Below are 20,443 nucleotides of genomic sequence, written 5' to 3' on the forward strand. Positions count from 1 at the left end.
GTGTCAGGATAGCTGGGTAACTATCATAGTTTTTTTCCAAGAAAAAGCTGAGAGGTGTTTCCTTTTTTTTGCTTGTCTGTATGTATTTTAAAGAAGAATTTTAGAATTTTGGTCTGTAAGCTGATAACAACGACATAAGAGATTGCTTTTCAACCAGAGGCTTTTCCCTAACAGTACTGTTTCTTAATAAGAAAAGAAGGTGAATTCATATTTAATAGAAATGCATTTGTTTAATCTGAATAAGTGGGTGCAAACTGCCCCAACATTACAGGAGTGCAGTATATGGCCAGTCTCTGAGCAGTGTGGTGATCTGCAACAGAAATAATGCTCATGGTTGGTTTTCACTTGCACTTATAACTTTAAGCCCACCGCATCATTTCCCAGATATCTATACTAATATAAGCTGTAATTTGACGATGGCTGATACTGCTGTAAAGTTTACATTACTGGATACGTATTTCCATGTTTATGCAGAATTTGCAATATTAGAATAAGGCCCCTTGCACCAGTTCACCTGTACTCACTCAAGAGGCATTGCAGGGATAACTGAATTTTTCTTTGTTGATGCAAATAAAACTCTACACCCCCTTCAAAAAAAAGTTTGACATTTATCATACTTTGATGCCTGAAAGAACCTTCAGTGTTTCTCAGTTAAATTGTACATTTAGAAGTGTTTTCATTTTGTTATGTGTTCTGTTTTTATCTCTCCTTTTACCAGTTTTTCTGCTTCCCTGATGCCATCATGGAAGTGGTTTACAGCTTTCTCCTACTCTGTGCATTGCCGAGTGTAGTCGACAGCAACTGGCTTGTAGCCTGTCTGTCATGTTAATTATATACTATTAGAGACCATTAATCTGATGATTATTTACACGATAGATTTATAGTCTATCATGTCAATGTGTACTTGGGAAACTGTAATCTGAAGATCAGGGACACCCATCAGCAGGAGTTTGCGTGTTTAAAAAGTACCATGTGCTATCCCAAGTGTGCCTGGCTAGCGCAGGGGGCTGGCAGCCAGGGCTGAATGCCGCCCTGACGGATCCCCACCCCAGGAAACTGCCTTTGGACAGAGAAAAATGCACCCAGCATTTGGCTTTTAAGCAGTAGCTGCAGGATGCAGCTGCCACCCCATGCGCAGGTGCCCGGGCAGGGGAGGGGGCTGCTGGTAAGAGGGAAGGCTTTGCCTTTGGCAGCTCTTGCTTGAGTCCTGGCAGCTCTGCGGGCCACCGTGCGACCACGGTTGATGCACGCTGGGACTGCAGGAGGTCTGGGTGGGACGCAGTGGGGAGGGGGCACCTTGTGGCTCTGGTGGCCCTGGTGCTGAGGCTGGGTACCATGCCAGGCCTGTAAAATGAGCAAAAAGGGCTTTACACCCATTTAAACTCAGTTTAAAGCTTTGCATGTTTTAAAAGCACTTGGCATATTCCAGTGGGATGTTTAATAAGAGTATAATGATGTTTTAATTTTAATTTTTAATTTCGCAAGAAGAATAGATGCCAAGTAGATACTAGTTATTGCTGTTTGTCTGTATTGAGCTCTTCGATGTGATATTGTCAATAGGATCAGAGGATGGATGTATTCCCACTGTGTAGCAATGCAGGAAGCTGCCTCCAAGGAAGAGAAGAGAGTGGAGAAGAGACCAGGAGTAATAAGGGATATTCAGGTTTAACCGACATGATGGCATGAGGGAGGCTAGTGCAGGGAATGGGCTGTGTGGCCATGGGCCTGGATTCAGGGCTGTGTTACTTCAGTTCCACCAGGTATCGACATTAAACTTGAACTAATACAGCTGCAAACGTATCAAAACATTGAAATACACGACTAGGGTTGAGTTGTGTGGGAGTGCGGTGCTTCTGTTAACCTCTAGCTGTTCTTAGGGGTTCATTAGCTTTATCCAGATTCATTCTGAGTATGTGTGTGTATGGGCTTGCACACTCAAAGGCAGGATGTGTTTCTTTTCCTGCATGGGTTTTGCATTTCCATGGAAGCCACTGGAGTTATTCCTTAATGAACTATATTGTGAAGAATCAGACAGACCTATCAGACTTTAGTCCACAAGAACTTTTAATATAGGCTATTAAAAAAAGGCATCTTCAGAGAAAGGCTGATAGAGTGTGAAGTTACTGTGCTAAAGTGTAGTGCATTTCTATAAATTATCTTTATGCAGTTTCCCAGATGAATATCTAAATCTAAAATAAAGCTCTGCAGGCGGGGTCCCTCTGGGTCTCTGCAGTCAGCAGATAGATGATGCACAACTCCATGAACTCCTTTGAACTTTCAGATTTTATTTTTCTTGTAAACTGAAAATTAAGCTGATGAAGACAGGCTCGGCAGACCCATCTTGTGTGTCTGAGGTTCAGCCTTCCCCTTAGGAAGCGGTGCAGCGGGGGAACGTGCAGCCTGCGGCTGGGAGGGAGGCAGGGGCTCTGGAGCAGCGCAGGAACCGCCATCGCAGTCGGTAGGAAACTCCCTGCAATCTCATCCCCAGTCCCTCTGGGACTGTGCTTCTTTTTAATGGTCATTTTAATATTGCAGTGTACTGACATGTACTGGAGGCAGTGAACTTACAAGCTACCCTATAAATAATTTGGCCTCTAATTCTGCATATTTTGAGCTCGAGGCCCCCTGAGGTGATGAAAAGAGTTTAAAGCCCATTGTGTGGTTAGGCTAATTTAGCCTGAAAAATAATACCTTTTCGAGGCCTAGATGCGTTTAAGAAGTGCATCACAAGAAGCCTTGGAGTTTGTTACCAGGAATCCATAGGCCCTTCCTCTAGCACCTATGTTTGCCAGCAAGTCCTGTGGCTTCCGTCTCCTAATATCTTTCCTGATTTCCCAAATTCCATTCTCCTCGAGAGCTTCCCCAGCTGGAGAACAGCAACAGCCCCTTCGTGCTGTCAGACCTTTGTCCGGGCTGCCCATCCCTTGGAAAACTATGAAGAACAGAACTGATTTTAATGAGTCTCATCCAAAAGCAAATGTAAGGAAAACCAACAAAAATACATGCGAATGCACTTTGGGAACTCTCTGTATTTTTGTTGGTTTTCCTTACATAGTTTCTAGAAAAATCCAAGTCCCTGTGTTATCATTTTTCATTAAAGTGATGTTTCTAACCACAGTGGACAGCTCTCATATCCCTTGAAAACTTATAATAGTAAAATTGTCATAAGGATGAAGCAGGAATGCAAGATTTTATTAAACAATCTTCAGTTCATAAAAGACATCAGCGTTGTGCCATTCTAGGTCATATAAATATATTTCAAAGCAGAATCATATTTCAGCAGAGAGATAAAGCACAAAAGGATATGAGTAGCGGATACCAACGTAAAATATTAAACCATCCAAGAAGGGGTGTAGGTGTATGTTTATCCACACGGGCAAGTCAAGATTTTGGCAATATATCAGCAGAGCCATGAGCACAGATATCCGTGGCAGTCTGTGTGTGTGTTTTGCGGTGGCGGGGGGGGTTTGGCATGGCTTCTTGCAGCACAGAGCCGGGCGTTTCTGCACAGCCGCGTGAAATGCTGCGGGAACATGACGGGTGTCTTTAGTCTGGCAGTGTCGTCAAAGGGAGATATGAGCTCTACCTGGATAAATAAGTATAAATAGTTTTCTTTCTGATATGTGACCAGATTATTTTCCAGTTGATTTCCAGCCAAGGTCCCAAGTGGGCCACAGATCAAAAAAAGATAAGGGTCAGTTACAAGGTTGAGCTCATTCGGCGTTGCCATAGTAACTGACCTCCAACATCCCTGGGAGGACGGCACCCAGCTCCCCAGGTGACATTTCTGCTGCCACACCATCAATCCGCTGCCTTTCACCGCCCGGGCTGCCTAATCACTGGGGCGCCGCGATGCAGAGCGGCTCTGTGCCGCTGGCCCACGCCAGGGCAGGAGCATGAGTACAGGGTCCCCTTGCCCTGCAGCTGCCCCACCAGCGAGGGAGGGGCTCAGCTACGTCCTCCGGGACTAATTACAAAAACGTAATGGAGCGCTGTGGTCCAAATGGTTTGTATAGCAGTTCTGAGGCTTAGACAGTGATGGCGATGAAGAATGTCGTCTGTACAGCAGATGTTGTCTTCATCCGATGTGGGCATCTGCAAATTTGCCATCCTCTTGTAGCAGTCACATTGTGTTCTCAGACCTTGGTTTTACCTCCATCGTTGGATTGTTTTTAATGAAAACCAGTGGTGAAGTGGTGCCAGCCAGGCGAGGGGTCGAAGTGGTTCTCTGCAGGCTTTATTTTGGAGGGGGGTGTCCATCACTATCATCCTACCCTGGTCCCAGACCCTTGCTCCGTCACAGCCACATGGAAGAAATTACTGGGGAAGCTCCTGCTTTTCTTATGTAATAATTTTTTCCCTTTGCTTACTTATTTACTGGGAAATGAATTGCATAAACATAACAGTTCCATGCAGTTTTCATTTTATTTCCCTGTGTTCATTCCAATTTCTATTTATTTCTATTATAATTGGAGCACATGGCCCATTTAATTCTACCAGATTTATGATATAATGGACAGGAGGAGGTTCTCTGTGAACACAGTATATTAATACTTTGTTACACTGAATTACAGTATTTCAAAGTTCATTAAAAGTGCTGTTAACTCAGGGATGTGTACATCTGAGTACAGGAAAGATATTCCTCTTTATTGCCTTAATTTGCTGCAGTGGAGTAGAAATATACTATTCTGGGAAGCTATAGTACGGGATGTACATGTTGCTGTCAGGGGCGAGCATCAGATTGCCTTACACGATCTCTCAAGTTAGGACTATTGCGGTTATTCCATAAGGGAAAATTTTGCTTTATTATATCAAGTTGAAGAGAGAAGTTTTAACTAATGGTAAAGACAATGCCATCTTGATTTTTATTGTTCAAATCTCCTGTTTGTTATTGGTGTGATAATGTGTCGGTACACGACAGTGTTAATGCGTACTTTTATATTGCCATTAATATAGTTATAATTAGAAATGCAGCTGATACAGTACATGGGTTTAATACAGCATTATTAATTATACTGCATCCTCGCCAGGAGGCTGCTACTGTCGATTCTCTTAGAGGCTTAGAGACTCATTGTAATATGTATTAAATGCACATTGCTGCAGCAGAAATAGCTTTATGGAGAAGCATACTCCCACTCTAAAATGAGCAAAACGACAGTGTAAGTGCTACTAAGCACCCTATCAACGTATTTAAAACTATCCTGCAAACGCATCTGAACTTGGGAACAATGAGCGATGTGCTTTGCCACCGTAGTTCAGCTGGGTCTGCGCAACCCGCTAATCCTCGCTAACAGGCAGTAAATTACGTACCTCCAAATTTATACAAATGCCTGCCTTTGACATCAGTGGGCACCACCCAGGTTTCACCTTCAGGATTCAGATAATCAGCTCTCATTCCTACCGGCTTCCCTCAAGACCAGTATGGAAATAAGTATGTGTCTGCCAGGGATCAAATGCTTTTGGAGACAAAAGTAGGTACTGAAAACATTACAGGATACTATCATCTCCCCATGATACTTTTACACAAAGCGCTCTGTTCCTCTTTTGGCCTGACATAGTTTCAGCCTGACAGAATCCAGCAGGCCTGCTTGTTTTAAACAAGAACACATCCTATTATTTTTTTGAGAAATGAAGTGTAAAATTAATGCTTATTATTCTGAGCTCAGGAAAAAAAAGGCAAGAAACCCAAGATTCTCATTTGCTGTGCATTGCTCGTTTACTCCTGTAATCAACTGATCCCCGCACAGATACACTTGTGGAGAAATGGGAGAAGATCTAGCACAGCAAGCTGTAAAAATCTGCATTTTATTTTACAAATGAGAGGGGCTGCATAATTCACTTGAGTTATGTAGGTCTCATAGATGCTTGTCATGTTTAAAATGGGGGGGGGGGGTAAAAATGAGAGAAATGATTCTATGTTTTCTGTTTCTAACGCCCAGCACCACATGTTTGACTGAAGTGTTGGCTGTCACGCCGCATTGTCAAAAAGCTGCCTTGCATGCCGCCTATATGATCTTATATAATTCAAGGAAGTTATTCTCCAAAGGTGACTGAGTATCCCTATACATGCGCCGTGTTTCTGTGTAAAATAATATGCTGTAAAATGCCATAGAGGAGAGAGTGATTATAGCAGCAATTCTATCTATATCTTTGGGCATTTTCATATTTTGAATACACAGGCATGAAAAGAGAAACGTTTGTCATGCTAACCATGGTACTTTTTCCCCCCTTTTTTCTTCCTGGATGGTTTTATAGACACAAGAAATACATAATGGACTCCTGTGGGAGTGGAATAAAAACCCCCACCGGTGAGGAGAAGGCCTTATAATTCAGAAGTGGATTTGCAAATCAAAAGGTCTTGCCTCGAGTGGGATAAATTTCCAGATCTGCAGGAACCCATTATGTTTTATTATTTTTTGTTCGAGTTTTAGTTTGTTTGTTATGGGTTTAACTATTTAAAATACTGCAGGGATCAGCCAAGAAAATACACAATCTCTGTTACCTAATTAAACATACCAAGCTTGTAAGAATATACTTCAATTGAAATGCTGAGCATTGTTGTTTTTTTAAAATTTTACTGAAATTATAGGTATTTAGGCTGCAAAAGGAGCAGTCGTCTAGTCAGCAGTATGTGTCTGTCCATATTTATGAACACACGTGCTCACACAGGACCATAGGCTGTACATGAATCACTGTTTTCCAAATACCCAGTATGTGGAGGGTAGAAAATTAATGTCAAACATGATTTCTCTGATTTACTCGTAGAAGGAATGTGTTCCATTCCCCCCAGTACCTGCTTTGTCCTCTCCAGGTTTATTGCAGCGTTCGGTTGCTGTACAGAGCTGTGTGGCTGGGCATGCTCAGGATGCTCAGCACAAGGCACGTATCCCTTCCCCATCTTTCCTCCACTCCAGAGCAGATTGCAAAGGTAGCACAAAGCCAAAACTTTTCAGGCAAGGATCTGATGGGAGAAGCCGGCCTTATGCTACAGCAAGGGGAGAGGGTCAGGTTTTGAAACCCATCCGTCAGAGAGGGTGATGTGCCCATCTGTGATGGCTGCCCAAACAGGGAATTGCAAACCTCGTTGTGTCCTAGAAATATCCCAGTCCCTGGTTATGGCTGCCCAGGGAATTTGTGGAGCTGCTGCCATGGAGCCACCAGCCCTTTCATCTTTGTCTTCCTGACTCTCCTCACTTCCCAACCCGCCTGCTTACCTCTCCCCACCCTGCTTCCCCCTTCCCCACCGCAGCTCCGGTGCCAGCGCTCGCCATCAGCACCCTGCTCTCGCCCTGTGTGCCACCGCTGCTGTGCAGGGCAGAGCACCCATTGCCACATGCGTTTCCAGAGCCCACCCGGCCTCGAGGCAGCACAGGCAACTCACTGCCAGCACGTGCTGCTGCACAAGGTGCTGCACGGGTTTTTTTTTTTAATTATTGTTATTTTTCACACAGCATGGAGAGCCCTTCAAGGCCCATGTGCTCTGGGAATTGCCTCCAGCTGCAACCATGCCAAGGTGCAAATGTGCAAAAGCCACCATGTGCCTGGGCACGGGCTGTGCCCAGCGTCCCGCACAGAGCCTGCCCTGGCACCTAACTTCCCAACTTGTAAAAAGGCTTTGGGATACTGAGAGTACCAAAGGCCTTATAGAAAACAATAATTTCCCTCTGTTTAGCCCTTTTAAAGGTGTAAAAAGCTAAATTTAAAGGAATTATAAGTAAAGACCATGCTTCTGAAGGCTCGCGTTATTTGCAAGATCCAAATGCATTTGGCAAGAGAATAGTTCATGGTTTAATGTAGTCATTTCTTAGGCATCTTGGAACTAAAAATTGAAGTCAGTGAGATTTGAAGATATGGAAATAGTTGAATCTACATCAAAAGACAGAATTTCTTTAGTTTTTAAAATGTTTTCATGAGAAGTTCACATGTGTTGCCACAATGAAGGAGACACACATTTTCCGGAAGTATTTACAAAAACAATGGGCAAAATTTTTACATTTTAGGTTTTTTCTGATTTATATAAAGTGTACATTATGTTGTCTAAATTTCTACCACTCCCTCCTTCACTTCAAGAAAACTAGAGGATTGTTTCATTTTATGTGTGGAAATTGCTTTAATATGGCTTCAGTACCTCAAAAAAAGGCCCAACTGCACCCAAACCCATAAATGTCAGTAAAAAGAGAAACATCATCTTACAAAAGTGGTTGGTAGGCTTGAAACAATAGTAATAATTATTATTATTTCCCTATGAGTTCAGCTAGAACATAGGGGCATTTAAAATGAGCCCTGTGTATTCAGTGCTTAAGATATATGACACAGAAATTACACTTTCAGATGACATTTAAATACCTTCAATGGTCTCTTCAGCTTGGAAAAAGCCAAGAGATATAAAATTAAGGCTGACACTGCCCTGGGCTCCTGCTGTTCTCCGATAGTTTCTTCCTCTCCTGTATATTTGCAGTATAATCTGAGGTGAAGACAGCATTTCAGCCCACTTTCAGTGTTGTTGGTTGAATTCACACTGTTAAATTCATATTAAATGCTGTTTGACTATTTAATAATCGATACCCAGAGCAGGGATGCTCTCCCTTTGTGGTAGGATGCAAACTGGAGCGGTGCAGTGTTGTCACGAGCCTGGGAGCAGGCGTGTGGGTTCCCGGCGGCTTGATCGCAGCGCCGCTTTCATTGCAGCTGAAAATCAACGCCCCTAAATATGACTGGGGGCTGTACACCTGAATGCCTTGCACGAGCGGCTCGGCCCGCTTTTCTGATGAGGCCAGAGCCGTGGCAATGTCTGCGGGTCCTTGAAGTCGTGTGCGCCGGCATGGGCGTTTCTCGCCGACTGCTGCATCCCCGACGCTAATCTGCTGTGTCACTAACAAGTTGTATCATTTGAACCTTGCAGAGGAAGGCATCAATCATGAGTGCAAGCTGTGTAACCAGATGTTTGACTCTCCGGCAAAGCTCCTGTGTCACCTGATTGAGCACAGCTTTGAGGGGATGGGAGGCACATTCAAATGCCCTGTTTGTTTCACAGGTAAGACAGGGAGGCCAAGACAAGCCGCAGCGTGCATGGCTTGATCCAGAAATGACACTCAGGGGATTTGTAAAATACTGTATTCCTTTCCTTGGTTAAAAGAAATACTGTGCTTGGAAATGTTCAAAATATCATCTGTCTGAAACTGGGGCTCGCTTCGAAGAGCAGCACTGTGGCGTTTGACACCGAGCAGCGCTGCCACGTGCAGTGGCCTCTGCATTGCCCCCCCACAATTCCAAGCCTTTTAAATTGTAGCTTGTGACTTGAAGGTGCAATGCATTTCCAAGTGCAGGACTTGCAGAGTATGGACCTGCTCTTGCAAGCCCTTATTCACCTGAGCAAGGACTCTTTAAAGGCCAGGTAGCTCATAGTCCACTCATGGTGGTAAGGCTCACGTGAGTAAAGGTTTGAGAAGAGCAAATTTTACAACTGTATAGTTTTGCCAGCTGCTGTCTCGGAGGTTTTTTTAAGGCCAGTTTGCTCATGGTGGCACATTTCTACTCCTGTCTGAGGGCCTGCTAGGTATTCCTTCCCTGTACTTCATTTTAAGCTGTCTCATCAGTGCAAATGATCTTGGATGATCTTGCTTAAAGGATCTGCAGGATGCATGTTAAAGGCTGTCTTTTATATGCTCCTCAAAACAGTAGTTAACATCTATGTTTCCAAACTGCTTGAGAGATTAAGATCACATACATGTGCCTGTGGACCTGTTGTTAGTAAAGGGGCACGGCAGCACCTGCGATTCCTTTAACTTTGGTGTTAGCAAGGTGAACCCACGCTCCTTGGGGTTTGGCCCACAATTTGAGAACCTGGTTTTTGTGTGAACTTGAAGTTAATTTATCCTATCTTGAAATGTGCTGTAAAATAACTCTTTGAGTGCATGCGTTTAATTCTGCTGAAGAAGCTATTTTCACATACTGATGATCATCCATATAAAATGAGACAAAAATTAAATGAGATATATTTTTAACCAACTAAAGCCTGGGGTTCAGTATGTTTCACTTCCAGATTTCACTTGATAAAGTCAGAATAATTGTTGATTCAAAATCATAATGCAGATGCTGTGATACTTGTGATGTTAAATCATAATCCTTTTTTTATACTGAATGGACAACCCATTTAAAAGGCCTAAAAATTGTGACAAGGCTGCCTTTTCAGATTCATGTGTCTGCCAGAAATGTGATGCAGAAGCCATCAAGGCTTCTCGTGGCCCAGTTGTCCTGCATTAAAAATGCATCCAATGCACCTGCCGTGGGCCCAGGGCTCCCTGCAGGAACGGTGACGTCCTCTCTTTGGTCTGATGATTGAGTTCTTCCAGTTACCTGTGGACAGTGTTAGCTTTATGTGAAATATCAAAAATCCATACAGGATTTAGACTCTGTTAGAAGTAAGCTGACTGTCAGCCTGGAGACTCTAAATTGACTACTTGTAAGGAAATTCTGCTGAACCAAGTGTATCGGCACTTCTCTGGCAGATATCCTTGGACTTTTCAGAGTCTTTGCAATCGTAAAAGTGTAGTTCAAGACAAGATGCCTTATATGAAGCAATCTTAACTAACCGTACTATGTTGTTTCAGTTTTTGTACAGGCAAACAAACTGCAGCAGCACATCTTTGCAGTCCACGGGCAGGAAGATAAAATTTATGACTGTTCCCAGTGCCCACAGAAGTTCTTCTTTCAAACAGAGCTTCAGGTATGTTTACAACAGGAGTAAAAGCAAAGCTAAAGCTGTCAATTTCTCTGTGCAACCATCACCCTTGTGCAGCATTTAGAAAAGGTGCATACCCTCAGTATGGTCTCTTCTGCCCTTAAACAGTCTATCAGTCTCCTCCTGCCTCCCCGGTTGCTATCAGGAGAAAGGGGTCTCTGAGCGTGGCTGGGATAAATAAATAAGATGAGACAGATATCATGATTCTTTATGAGTATTTCTCTTGACAGTAGCGTTGCTACATCCTGACATGTCTACGTAACACCTTGTAAATAATTTCTTTTTCTCTATTAATAATTTAGGCACTGATTAACATACAAAGGCTAAGCAAATGGTAGGCTGCCCCCTCCCCTTCCTCACTGTTAAGTCGGAAGTAAAGGAATTTTCCCTAGCGAGGTATGAGAGCAAAGCGTGGGTGCAGCTCAACACGATGCTTAATTAGAGGCTCCACCAAGGCACTAGCACATTAATAAGCTGCAGGTTCTGCAAGCCAGGTGTTACATGCCAGTTGCCCTGGCGGCACTGGGCGCCACAGCCACAGCAGTTTTAGCCCCTGCAAAGCTGGTGCTTGGCCCGCACCCATTCCCAGCAAGCCTTTCGGAGGGGCCAGACCCTGACCTAGGCATGCTGCTGCAGCTGCTCTTGGGGCCCTAGCCCCAGGGTGGGGAGGCTGGTGTTTAAATCACACTGGTACCTTTGATGCTAAACCCAGGTAGATGCTGAAACCTCCATGGCATGTGTGCCTGATGCCTTGCGGGGAATGGACCGCTGGAGCTTGCCCTTCTAAAGAGCTCGCAGGGAGGTGCCCGCCCTGGCCACCCTCCTCAGGCATATCTTACCTGTGTAGCACGGCCACCAAAATACTGCTAATGTCCCCTGGCAAATGCAGTCTTTTTATAGAATGGTACCGTATGCCTCATTTAAATCTATTAGCTTTATAAACCATGATTTACTTAAACTTTGGAGTGTTTTTATTTATCTTGCTGAATTCCCAAGCTGCTGCCTCTTGTGTCGTGCTGTCATGCTGTGGAAGGATGGTTGATCTTTTCACTTTGTTGATTTTATTTTTTTTTTCTCCCAGGGGAATCTCCTCTTTCCCTTGTTCTAGCAACCTGATTTGCATAAGTGTACAAAAGTTTTAACTATATCTTGTTAATATTTTAATAAAGTCAGCAGATTTTGGGTTTGTGTGTTCTCACTATGAACGTTTTATGAAGGGAACAGTGGCTTGCAAAGCTGGCTCTGATTTTTCCTCCCATTTTTCCTTTAAAGTGGTGTTTGGTCAAAATGCCAGCACAATTAAAATGGGTGCACTGGCTTCCTAGGTCACTGCATTAACCTTTAAAATCAGATGGTCAAGTAAAGAGAACCTTGTTAAATTATAGTCTTAACAGCAGCCTGTTTTTTGCAATTAACAGTTTTAATTACATAGTGTTTCAATTCTGAAGTGTTGTGTATTGCAAAATTGCTGCAAATAGCAGCTTTAATCAGATAAATTATGATTGTAATTTTCCATTTTTTATGCAGGATTTGTGTGCATTTAAAGTTTCTGTGTTCGTAATAATTACACGAGTAGTTTTGAATGGTGTTGGCTAAATGAAAATTCAATACTTAGCTGCACAGTTTTAGTCTTTATTTCAGTGGTGACTCAGAAATGTGTGTTTACTTGATGCCAGGGATTTTACTAATTCAAATACCTGAGCCAAGGAGGACACAAAATGTGTGTATAAATTGGTCAGAAATGCTCAAGATTTTTGAACCAGTCTGCCTTGGCACAATTATCTCTTCAGTTTCTGATGTGTAAGCTGCCTGCTCTAAATTCCTCAAGTGTTGGTTATATTTTTCTTGAGTAATGAAGATTTAGTATTATTTTAGTGAACCACTTGTTTAGTTGCTAGTTAGGGTTAAATCTGCATAGACCTTTCAGTCTCTTAACTGTGCAATTGTTCTTCTGTGGGCAAATCACCATCCATCAAGGGGTTCCGCTTGATGAATTTGACTTTTCAGTTCTGATCTTGCTTTCCCACTGGCGTAAAATAACTGGTGTCAAAATCTGAACCTACGCTTTGTTTTACTTCTTTGTATTTTTAAGTGAAACCACTGAAAATACTTTTTAAAAATTGAGCATTCGACTATTTCAAGAAGAAATTCAGAGTGAGGTGCTTACAGAAAAGCAAGAAAAGCAAGGAAGGTGGGGAAAATGACAGGCAGCACAGGGAAAAGGTAACTTTTAGAGATGTCATGGAGCAGCATGAATTAGCCCTGCTGATTTGTGAACATTTCTTTAAACAGCTAGGGTAAACACCAAGTAAGCCCAGAAGGGCATGTGTGTGCCATGTGATGAGAAACGTTGCTGCTATAAACATACTTTTAGGGCTTGGTGCAAATACTGCTTCGGCAGCGTAATGCTCTGGAAGCAATCAAACCCTCTTTTCACTTCTGAACTAGTAGTTGTATTTTAATATAGGTTTATGCTTTACACCGTCTCATGGAGCCATAAAACCAAGGCTTGAGAAAGCTCCGAGGAACTGAGCTCATTTTATAAATGGCGGAAATTCTGGTGTGAATCTGGAGCAATGAGTCAGTGAGGTTACCTTGATGATATTGCCAGAAGAAAAGAAAACAGAATGTTATTTAACTGCTTACATTATCTCATTGGAAATAAGGAAAGAAAACATGGTAAGGTTAACCATGAAACACAAAGGAAACAGTATGTGTGATAACCCCACGTACCCTTAGGGCAGAAGAGGAAAGGCTGGCAGCTCCGTGTTTTTCACATCCTCAGTTTGTAAGATTGACAGCTATAAATATGATGAAAATCTCCGGGAAAAAAGTAAATTTATAGCAAATGTATAGAACTCCAAGGCTGTGGCATTTCATTCCCCCTATGGAAACATGCTTACTGAAAAAAGTGTAGAGGTGGAGGTTTGGGGGGTTCCTCACGCGTAGGGCAGAAGGAACCTTTTCAAACAGAGCCCCATCTCTAGGACCCGTGTCAGGAGCTGCTGGCCACCGCCAGCATGCCCGCTTCTCACAGGCAGCTGGAGCCACAGCGGCACACAGGGCATCCAGACGTGGGAGATGACCTAGCTCTTTGACAACTGAAATTTTGGTCTTTACTATTTAAAACCTAGCAGGGAGCCCTGCCAACAATGAAGATGGGTCAGAAATTATGACATGTAATAGGTGCTGAGAGTTATATTTGTGGTGTTATTCACAGTTGTGAAACATACCTCCTCAATTGCTTGCATCAAGAATTACATTAAGCAAATTGTGACTGAACAGTGATTTTCAGAGGAAACTTAAGGAGGATTTTCGTAGGTATTCTTTTGCTTTGCCACACTGCTTTTTACAAAGAGCCATCACGTAACCAATGAAGTATTTGTATTTAAAGGATTAATTCCTGCTGTTTGCTTGTGTACTGTTAATCATACCGTTTCCTCCTAAATGATTACAATTGATGAAAACTAAGGCAAGGGATATAATAAACAATGCGCAAATAACCCAGGTACCAAGGGAGCAGGGTACCTGCCAGGTCTTTCCTAGCACAGGTGTTCAGGTGTTTTATTGCCTGCTATGAATAAAGGGCTTTCTTTCCTGTTCAGATTTGGAGATACGTCAAACCACTAAATTAAGGGAGCTTCACTGGAGGAATTTGCTGTCATTTTAAGTGCCCAGTTTCTTTAAATGTACACATATTGAAAGGAGAGTGGCTACTATGGCTCATTGGCTGACACTGTGGTCTGTCTCCCTCCTCATTTCATTTTATGTGAAAAGCTGGCAATTTTCATATATCCATAAACAGGCATGAGCTGCTGCACAGAAATTGCACTCATTATATTAATAATGATTTACCATGAACGTCCTCCAGGGGCTTGATTTGGTCCACATCAAAGTCCTTGGGATTCTTTCCGCTGATTACAGCAGATCAAGCCCTAAGCAGGTTTTTTTTTTAAGTCTGCTTTTAACGTCAGCTCGATGTTAGATGTGTCTCCTATAGAGGGCTGCATCCTGCCCAGGTGAGCGGGGCACTGCAGTGAGCCACCACATAGTCTGATGTGGCCTGATGGGGGACATTAAGGTGCTGCCTGGTGGCTTCCCTGGGAGTGGGACAGTGAGGAGCAACATCTCCAACTGCTCATGCCAGTGTCCTTGGGGCCATCCGGGTACAACAGTGTCCCCTGAAGCATATGGGGAGAACGAGAGCCTCTTATATGTGACCCACCTGCACTACAGGGCTACATCTAAGGGCTCATTTTACCACCAATGGTCAGAGCACTGAAAAAAGACTTAGGGAATTTTGTGTCTATACTGAGCTATTCAAAATCTTTTAGTGGTTAATGTCTCCAGCTCCTGCGTGAAAAATGGGCTTTACCTACTTCCTGGGGGTACAAGAAAGCTTACTTAAATAGGAGTAAAATTTTTCTTCCAAACAACCCTATGTGCGTGCAACACTCTGAAATATCTCAGTGCTTCTGGGCTCCAGAGTCCATACAGTCAGTGAGAGAAAAGCAAATCTATGGTATTTTGATGAAGTTGCAGAAAACATTTTTCCTTGAGGGAATGTGTGGATGGCAGGACAAATGGGACCTGAAATGTGGCCCTATCTCAAGGCAGTACTTTCACTTAACGTAACTTTTGCTGTATGTCAGAACTTATGTTTGACTTTGATGTTAAACACCAGGACCTTCTTGCTGGAAACAAACCACAAGCTCTTTCCAAGTTTCATATGAAGCATCCACAAAATTATGTGTAGCATTAATTTTCTGCAAGTAAAATCCATTTTTTCTTTTAAACAGAATGTGTATCTTTGCATTTTGGTTGTTGATAGGTTCTTAAGAGCCTGTTATCTGTCTTTCCCTTTTTTTTTTTTTTTAATGTTAGTCCTCCTTTAAAATCCTGAAAATGATCTAGTCAGTTATCCTAGCAGATTGGCTAGCATTTCTTAAAAAATGTTGCTGTGGTGCTTGGAGTATTGTTAAACTTTAATTATTAGTAGTTACAAAGCTAATAAATTACAAGAATACCAAAATCTATTCCAGCCATATTGCTGGGTTTCATTCAGACACAGTCAGATAATTATAACTAACAATAATTAAAAATTAAAAGTGCTGTAGGCACATACCCATCATGTTGAGTCTGTCTGCCTGAACGTTCTTTATGGACTGCAAAACCATAAGTTTTATCTCTGTTCTGTTGTCACAGTAGGGAAGTTTTACCTATGAGGTCTCTGGTTTTCAATACGTATGTTTAAATTCAATGAGGAGGAATATATGGCTGTTTAAAAAATTGGGGTTAGGAACAGGCTCTCATAAGGACCAAAGCTAAGAAACAGTGTTGCAGACTATGTGGGGCTGTCGCTGGGCTCTGCAGCAGCTGCAGCTGAGGTTCTGTGAGGGTGATGCTGGAGGTTTCCTGGGCCTGATACCCACAGAGGTTAATGCCATATGTAAGAGCAAGGGCTGTTCATGCTCATGCACCTCTGTGTGATTTGTTGGCACCTTCTTCCCTAGCACAAAATGAAGTGGTGTTTCCTGTGTCTGGGGCTGGGGATGCTGTTGGAACAGCCACATAATCCAGACCATGTGGCCTCTTTGTGTGGCCAATTCTGTTGAAATAGAGGATGGTGCAGAAATCTTGAATTGCCCTGTGTTTGACGTAGTGACAAGGTGTAGCATTTTTTTATTTGGAAAGATGCTTTGATCAATATATTGCTGCATCTTTATCATCCCTGAGGTCTCTTCAGTCAGACGCATGAAGATCTCTCAAGTCTGCAAAGACTCACCTGAGATGAAGCTTGGAAATATCTGGCACTGGAGTAGCGTGTCCCATAACAAAAACCCCTCCTTCATTTCTTACACCATTAACGCTGTTCTGTGGCTGGCCCTGGCTAACAAAAGTGTACGCAACTTTTGCATTAACATGTGCAGAAAACCCAGCAGTGATGCAGAGTGGGGGAAAAAAAGAAGGGAGCCAGGTGAAAGGCATCGTTTCAGTCATTAATGCACTTAAGCGCACCCAAGTGTCAACATGTGTGATCAAGTGTAAGGAGGCATGTCGTTCCAATGTGGCAGCGCTGGCACACAGAACGGGCTTCCTACAGCAGAGATGGCACTTGGATCCGGTGCTCAGGCTGCCCAGCTAAACCCGTCGTTGCCTGTCATCTATGCCCTAGGGCAAGGGTCCAACCAACTTTTGCGTAGGCACCATGCCATCCCAACAGATGGGCAGGAGTGTAAGCCGCCAAGAGACAATGTATATGCATCAATTGTGTTTATTGAAAGCACAATTCCTGGCTGGAAATGTCCAAATGTCTATTTATTCTGAGATAAGATGCCTTTAGTTAATGGATATGGAAATGCAGCCTAGCTTTGAACTAATTACTTTATATACATTACAAAACATAATGCAAACACGCAAATGTAAGATGTGCTGATTATGGGGAGCCCAGTTAAAGGTCTGTCATGACACACAGAGTCCCTCCTAAAATTGACTTGAAGTGCGAAGGTACTACTTGCTTCTTAAGTACTGGAGACCATATTTTGTAGGAGCTGCACATAACTATACAAATCGCTGGCGCAAAGGAGCCAACCTTTTACACTTGCAGGTTTTCCTTTGCACACAGATGTCTAAGCTCACCTCCCCTCTTAGCGGTGGAAACCATTTTTACTTGCGTGGGTAAATGAGGGGGATATGTTAATCCAGACCAAAGCCAGACCAGGTTACGCATCTCGACGAAGAGGTTTGTTTTCCATGTGACAGAAAGAGAGAAAAATCATGTAATATGCTTTTATATTTGACAACGTTTTTGCCCACCAAAAAGAGTGATTTATGGAAGCATCCAGGGAGGAGTCTGTATGCACAGATTAAAAGTGTTTCCTTCCCCTACTTGTTAGGTTTATTCAGTTAAGACTTTTTGGTGTTCTTGAAAGATGTGCTTTAAAGACCTTTCTGAATATACAGTTTGGTATTCATAAAGATCCAGGCATACTATAGGTAAATAAAGCAGGAATGTTTTACTTACAAATATATTAATGCATTTCCATCTTCTTGGAAACAGCACACGGGCTGTGTTAAACATCCATCCTTGGCCAAAAGGAGGAAGCACAGGAGAAGAAATGAGAAATGGATTTTCTTTCGGAAAGACCAGATTGCACTCTCTGGTCTGGCAATAACAATTACTAATGACATTTAGAGAGAAATTAAGGATGAGAAATGCAAGTTGGCATTTCAGCAGTGCCAGTCAGTAACATTGCATCAGAGCTCACAGGAGAGATGAGAAAAAGTTTAGGGATGGAAAATTAATTTTGTTATGTCAACAATTAACAAATACCTTTTCTTCATTCTTTACCACACTATCACAAATTACCACTGTGATAGTATTTAGCAGCTCCTCAGATGAATGAAATAGCACTTTGAAATCCTTATTTCTGGAGTCAAATGCACACGTTTATGTTTTTCTCTGTCTTGTTGAAAAATGAATCAGAAAGAGGTTCAAACTGACCAGGGAGGGAGAAAATGAGCTCTTGAATGTGTGGTAGCAAGAATATTCTGTGTGGCTTCTCTCTGCAGATCTCTGTGGTTTTATAACTGTGAATGAATTAAGCTTACCAGCACTTTTTCTGAGGTTGTTTTTTCCTGTTTTACAAATTTGGAAAGGCAAAGATTGAACAATATACCCAGATCCATGCAGGAAAATTTTGGAGGGGCCAGAAGTAAAGCCCTGACAGCCTCAGACCTTTTATTCAGAAGTCCTTCATATGTTCACATGGTGTAATTCCTGTCCCCATAGGAAGGTGGTAAGAAGCCCCATTTCCTGCTGCTCTGCATAGATTCACAGAGCAAAGGGGCCGTAAGCTGTAGGTCTGCGAGCGGGGCCATCGGCACAGCTGGCTGTGCAGGGACGGTGTCCTCAGGGATAGCAGATCCAGGCAGCACTGCTCGGCCCTACCAGGCTTGCTAGGACATGCCTTTCTAAGCAGGACATAGTCCTTAAACTAGAAACAGAATGTTTTTGTAATATGTAGGCAAGTAAAAATTGCTTTGTTTTGTTTTCTCTCCGAAAAGTCTTGTCACGATTTTTCTTTGCTGGTGGGAAGAGATCTCTAATACAGCGCCTTTGATTTTCTTGTGCTGTAGTAGCTGCTGTGGAACATAGTTTGGGGTCTGAGCACAGATTAGCTCCGTTTCCCCCTGTAAGTGTCGCTAGCAGCCAAAGGAACTGACTTCAGTTTTCACAGGAAGAGGGATGCTGCACTGGAAAGGGCAGAGCATAAGCATTATTTAAGGAAAATAGTGGAGCTCAATCAGCCTCTGTTTTAAAGAGCTCATTGAAGGTGGTGTACAGCATCCTTTTAAAAGTTCAGTCTCTTCATTTGCTTGCTGCTAGAGCAAAACGGGGATGCTTGTCCAGACATAACAGTATATGCCTGAGTGTTTTCACAAGAAATGTCTAGATCATTAAATATAATAGGTCTCAGCTGCAGTTTTGATCACTGAAGCATGCACACAATTCATCACAGCAAATTAGGTGCGTCTTTGTAACTTATCTTTCTGCAATTTGCTGGCACTTTTAGAGAGCTAAAACTTATATTGTATGTGCTGCAGAAGCCATTTCAGATAAAATATTCTGTGTTTATTGTTGGAGAACAAGGATTCGCTAATAACAAAAACACGGAGCAGTGTATGTTTCTGCTCCTGCATCTTGCAGAACGAGCAGTAGTACCAGCAGAGATCCCCAGCCACATTCATTATTTATATATTTTAGTGAATTTCTTATCTGCAGTAAAAGAGATATAAGCTTCAACATCAGACTGTTTGTGCCAAATTCTATCCTGCAGCCCATTCAGAAAACCTGAGGCAGCCGTGGTTCTCAATCATTACACAGCCCATTTATCTGATTGGAGTTTTGTCCTCTCTGCCTTGCTGAAATGTTGCTTGTTCTTTAAAAGCTTAGTTTGACCTTTGGAAAGAAAAGGCATTTGCTATTTTGATTTTTTTAAAATTTTTTTTTAGAGACAACCCAAACCTACTTAAAAGGAAATTGGCATTCAAAAGCAGCACAGTTATTGAAAAGCATTTACTTTATTACTAGAACAGAACAGACGCTAGTGGGCTCGAAAATTACGTTTCAGTGGATTCATCAGTTTCAGTCACTAGTTAGTCTGTGAACAGATGGATATATTTGTAACAGTTAACATGAATTTATACCCTGGATTTTTACATTTGCCTTAAGAGCACTGCTATCTTAGTTGCTGACTAGAAGGGTTTGGAGATGTATCTTATTTGTTTTATTTTTCTGAAAGAGGATATGGTTGTTTCTAATTGCAGAGATTTCTTACATCATAGAAAGCGCCTCAGTTTTCAGAAATGTGAATGATATATAGCTACTGTGTAAAGAAAATGTTGTAAAAGAATCCCCTAGTATGGCTGCTGCAGAAAAAATAAACATCTCGGCCTAAAACTAGATAAAGCCCCATGGACTGAGAAAATAATTTTCAATAACCAGATATTTTTAACTCTGTGTATGAAGGTAGTAATCATAGTCGCCTGTATTTGCATCTAGGGTCTGCCACAGTCTAATTGCTTGTCTCTGTTTTTTCCCAAAAAAATTTAAGGCTACTGGTTAACAGAGCAATGCATTAAGCACTCCATCTCCAAAGTAGAAAGAAATACTACCCTAGCCTCTACCATGTGGCATCT

At 42.4% G+C, this 20,443-nt stretch overlaps 1 protein-coding gene across 6 annotated transcripts in view; it reads left to right on the forward strand.

Annotated features, from left to right (window-relative positions):
* ZNF423 (zinc finger protein 423) overlaps positions 1-20,443 on the forward strand; it is a 237,194-nt gene that overhangs the window by 204,328 nt on the left and 12,423 nt on the right. For all 6 annotated transcript variants that reach the window (XM_072873546.1, XM_072873547.1, XM_072873548.1 and 3 more), the window contains 2 exons: positions 8,903-9,034; positions 10,611-10,726. In XM_072873546.1, coding sequence (XP_072729647.1) covers positions 8,903-9,034; positions 10,611-10,726 — 248 coding nt within the window. The remainder of the gene's footprint in view (positions 1-8,902; positions 9,035-10,610; positions 10,727-20,443) is intronic.

The sequence above is a fragment of the Ciconia boyciana genome, chromosome 9 (genome assembly GCF_034638445.1).
Source record: "Ciconia boyciana chromosome 9, ASM3463844v1, whole genome shotgun sequence".
NCBI lineage: Eukaryota > Metazoa > Chordata > Aves > Ciconiiformes > Ciconiidae > Ciconia > Ciconia boyciana.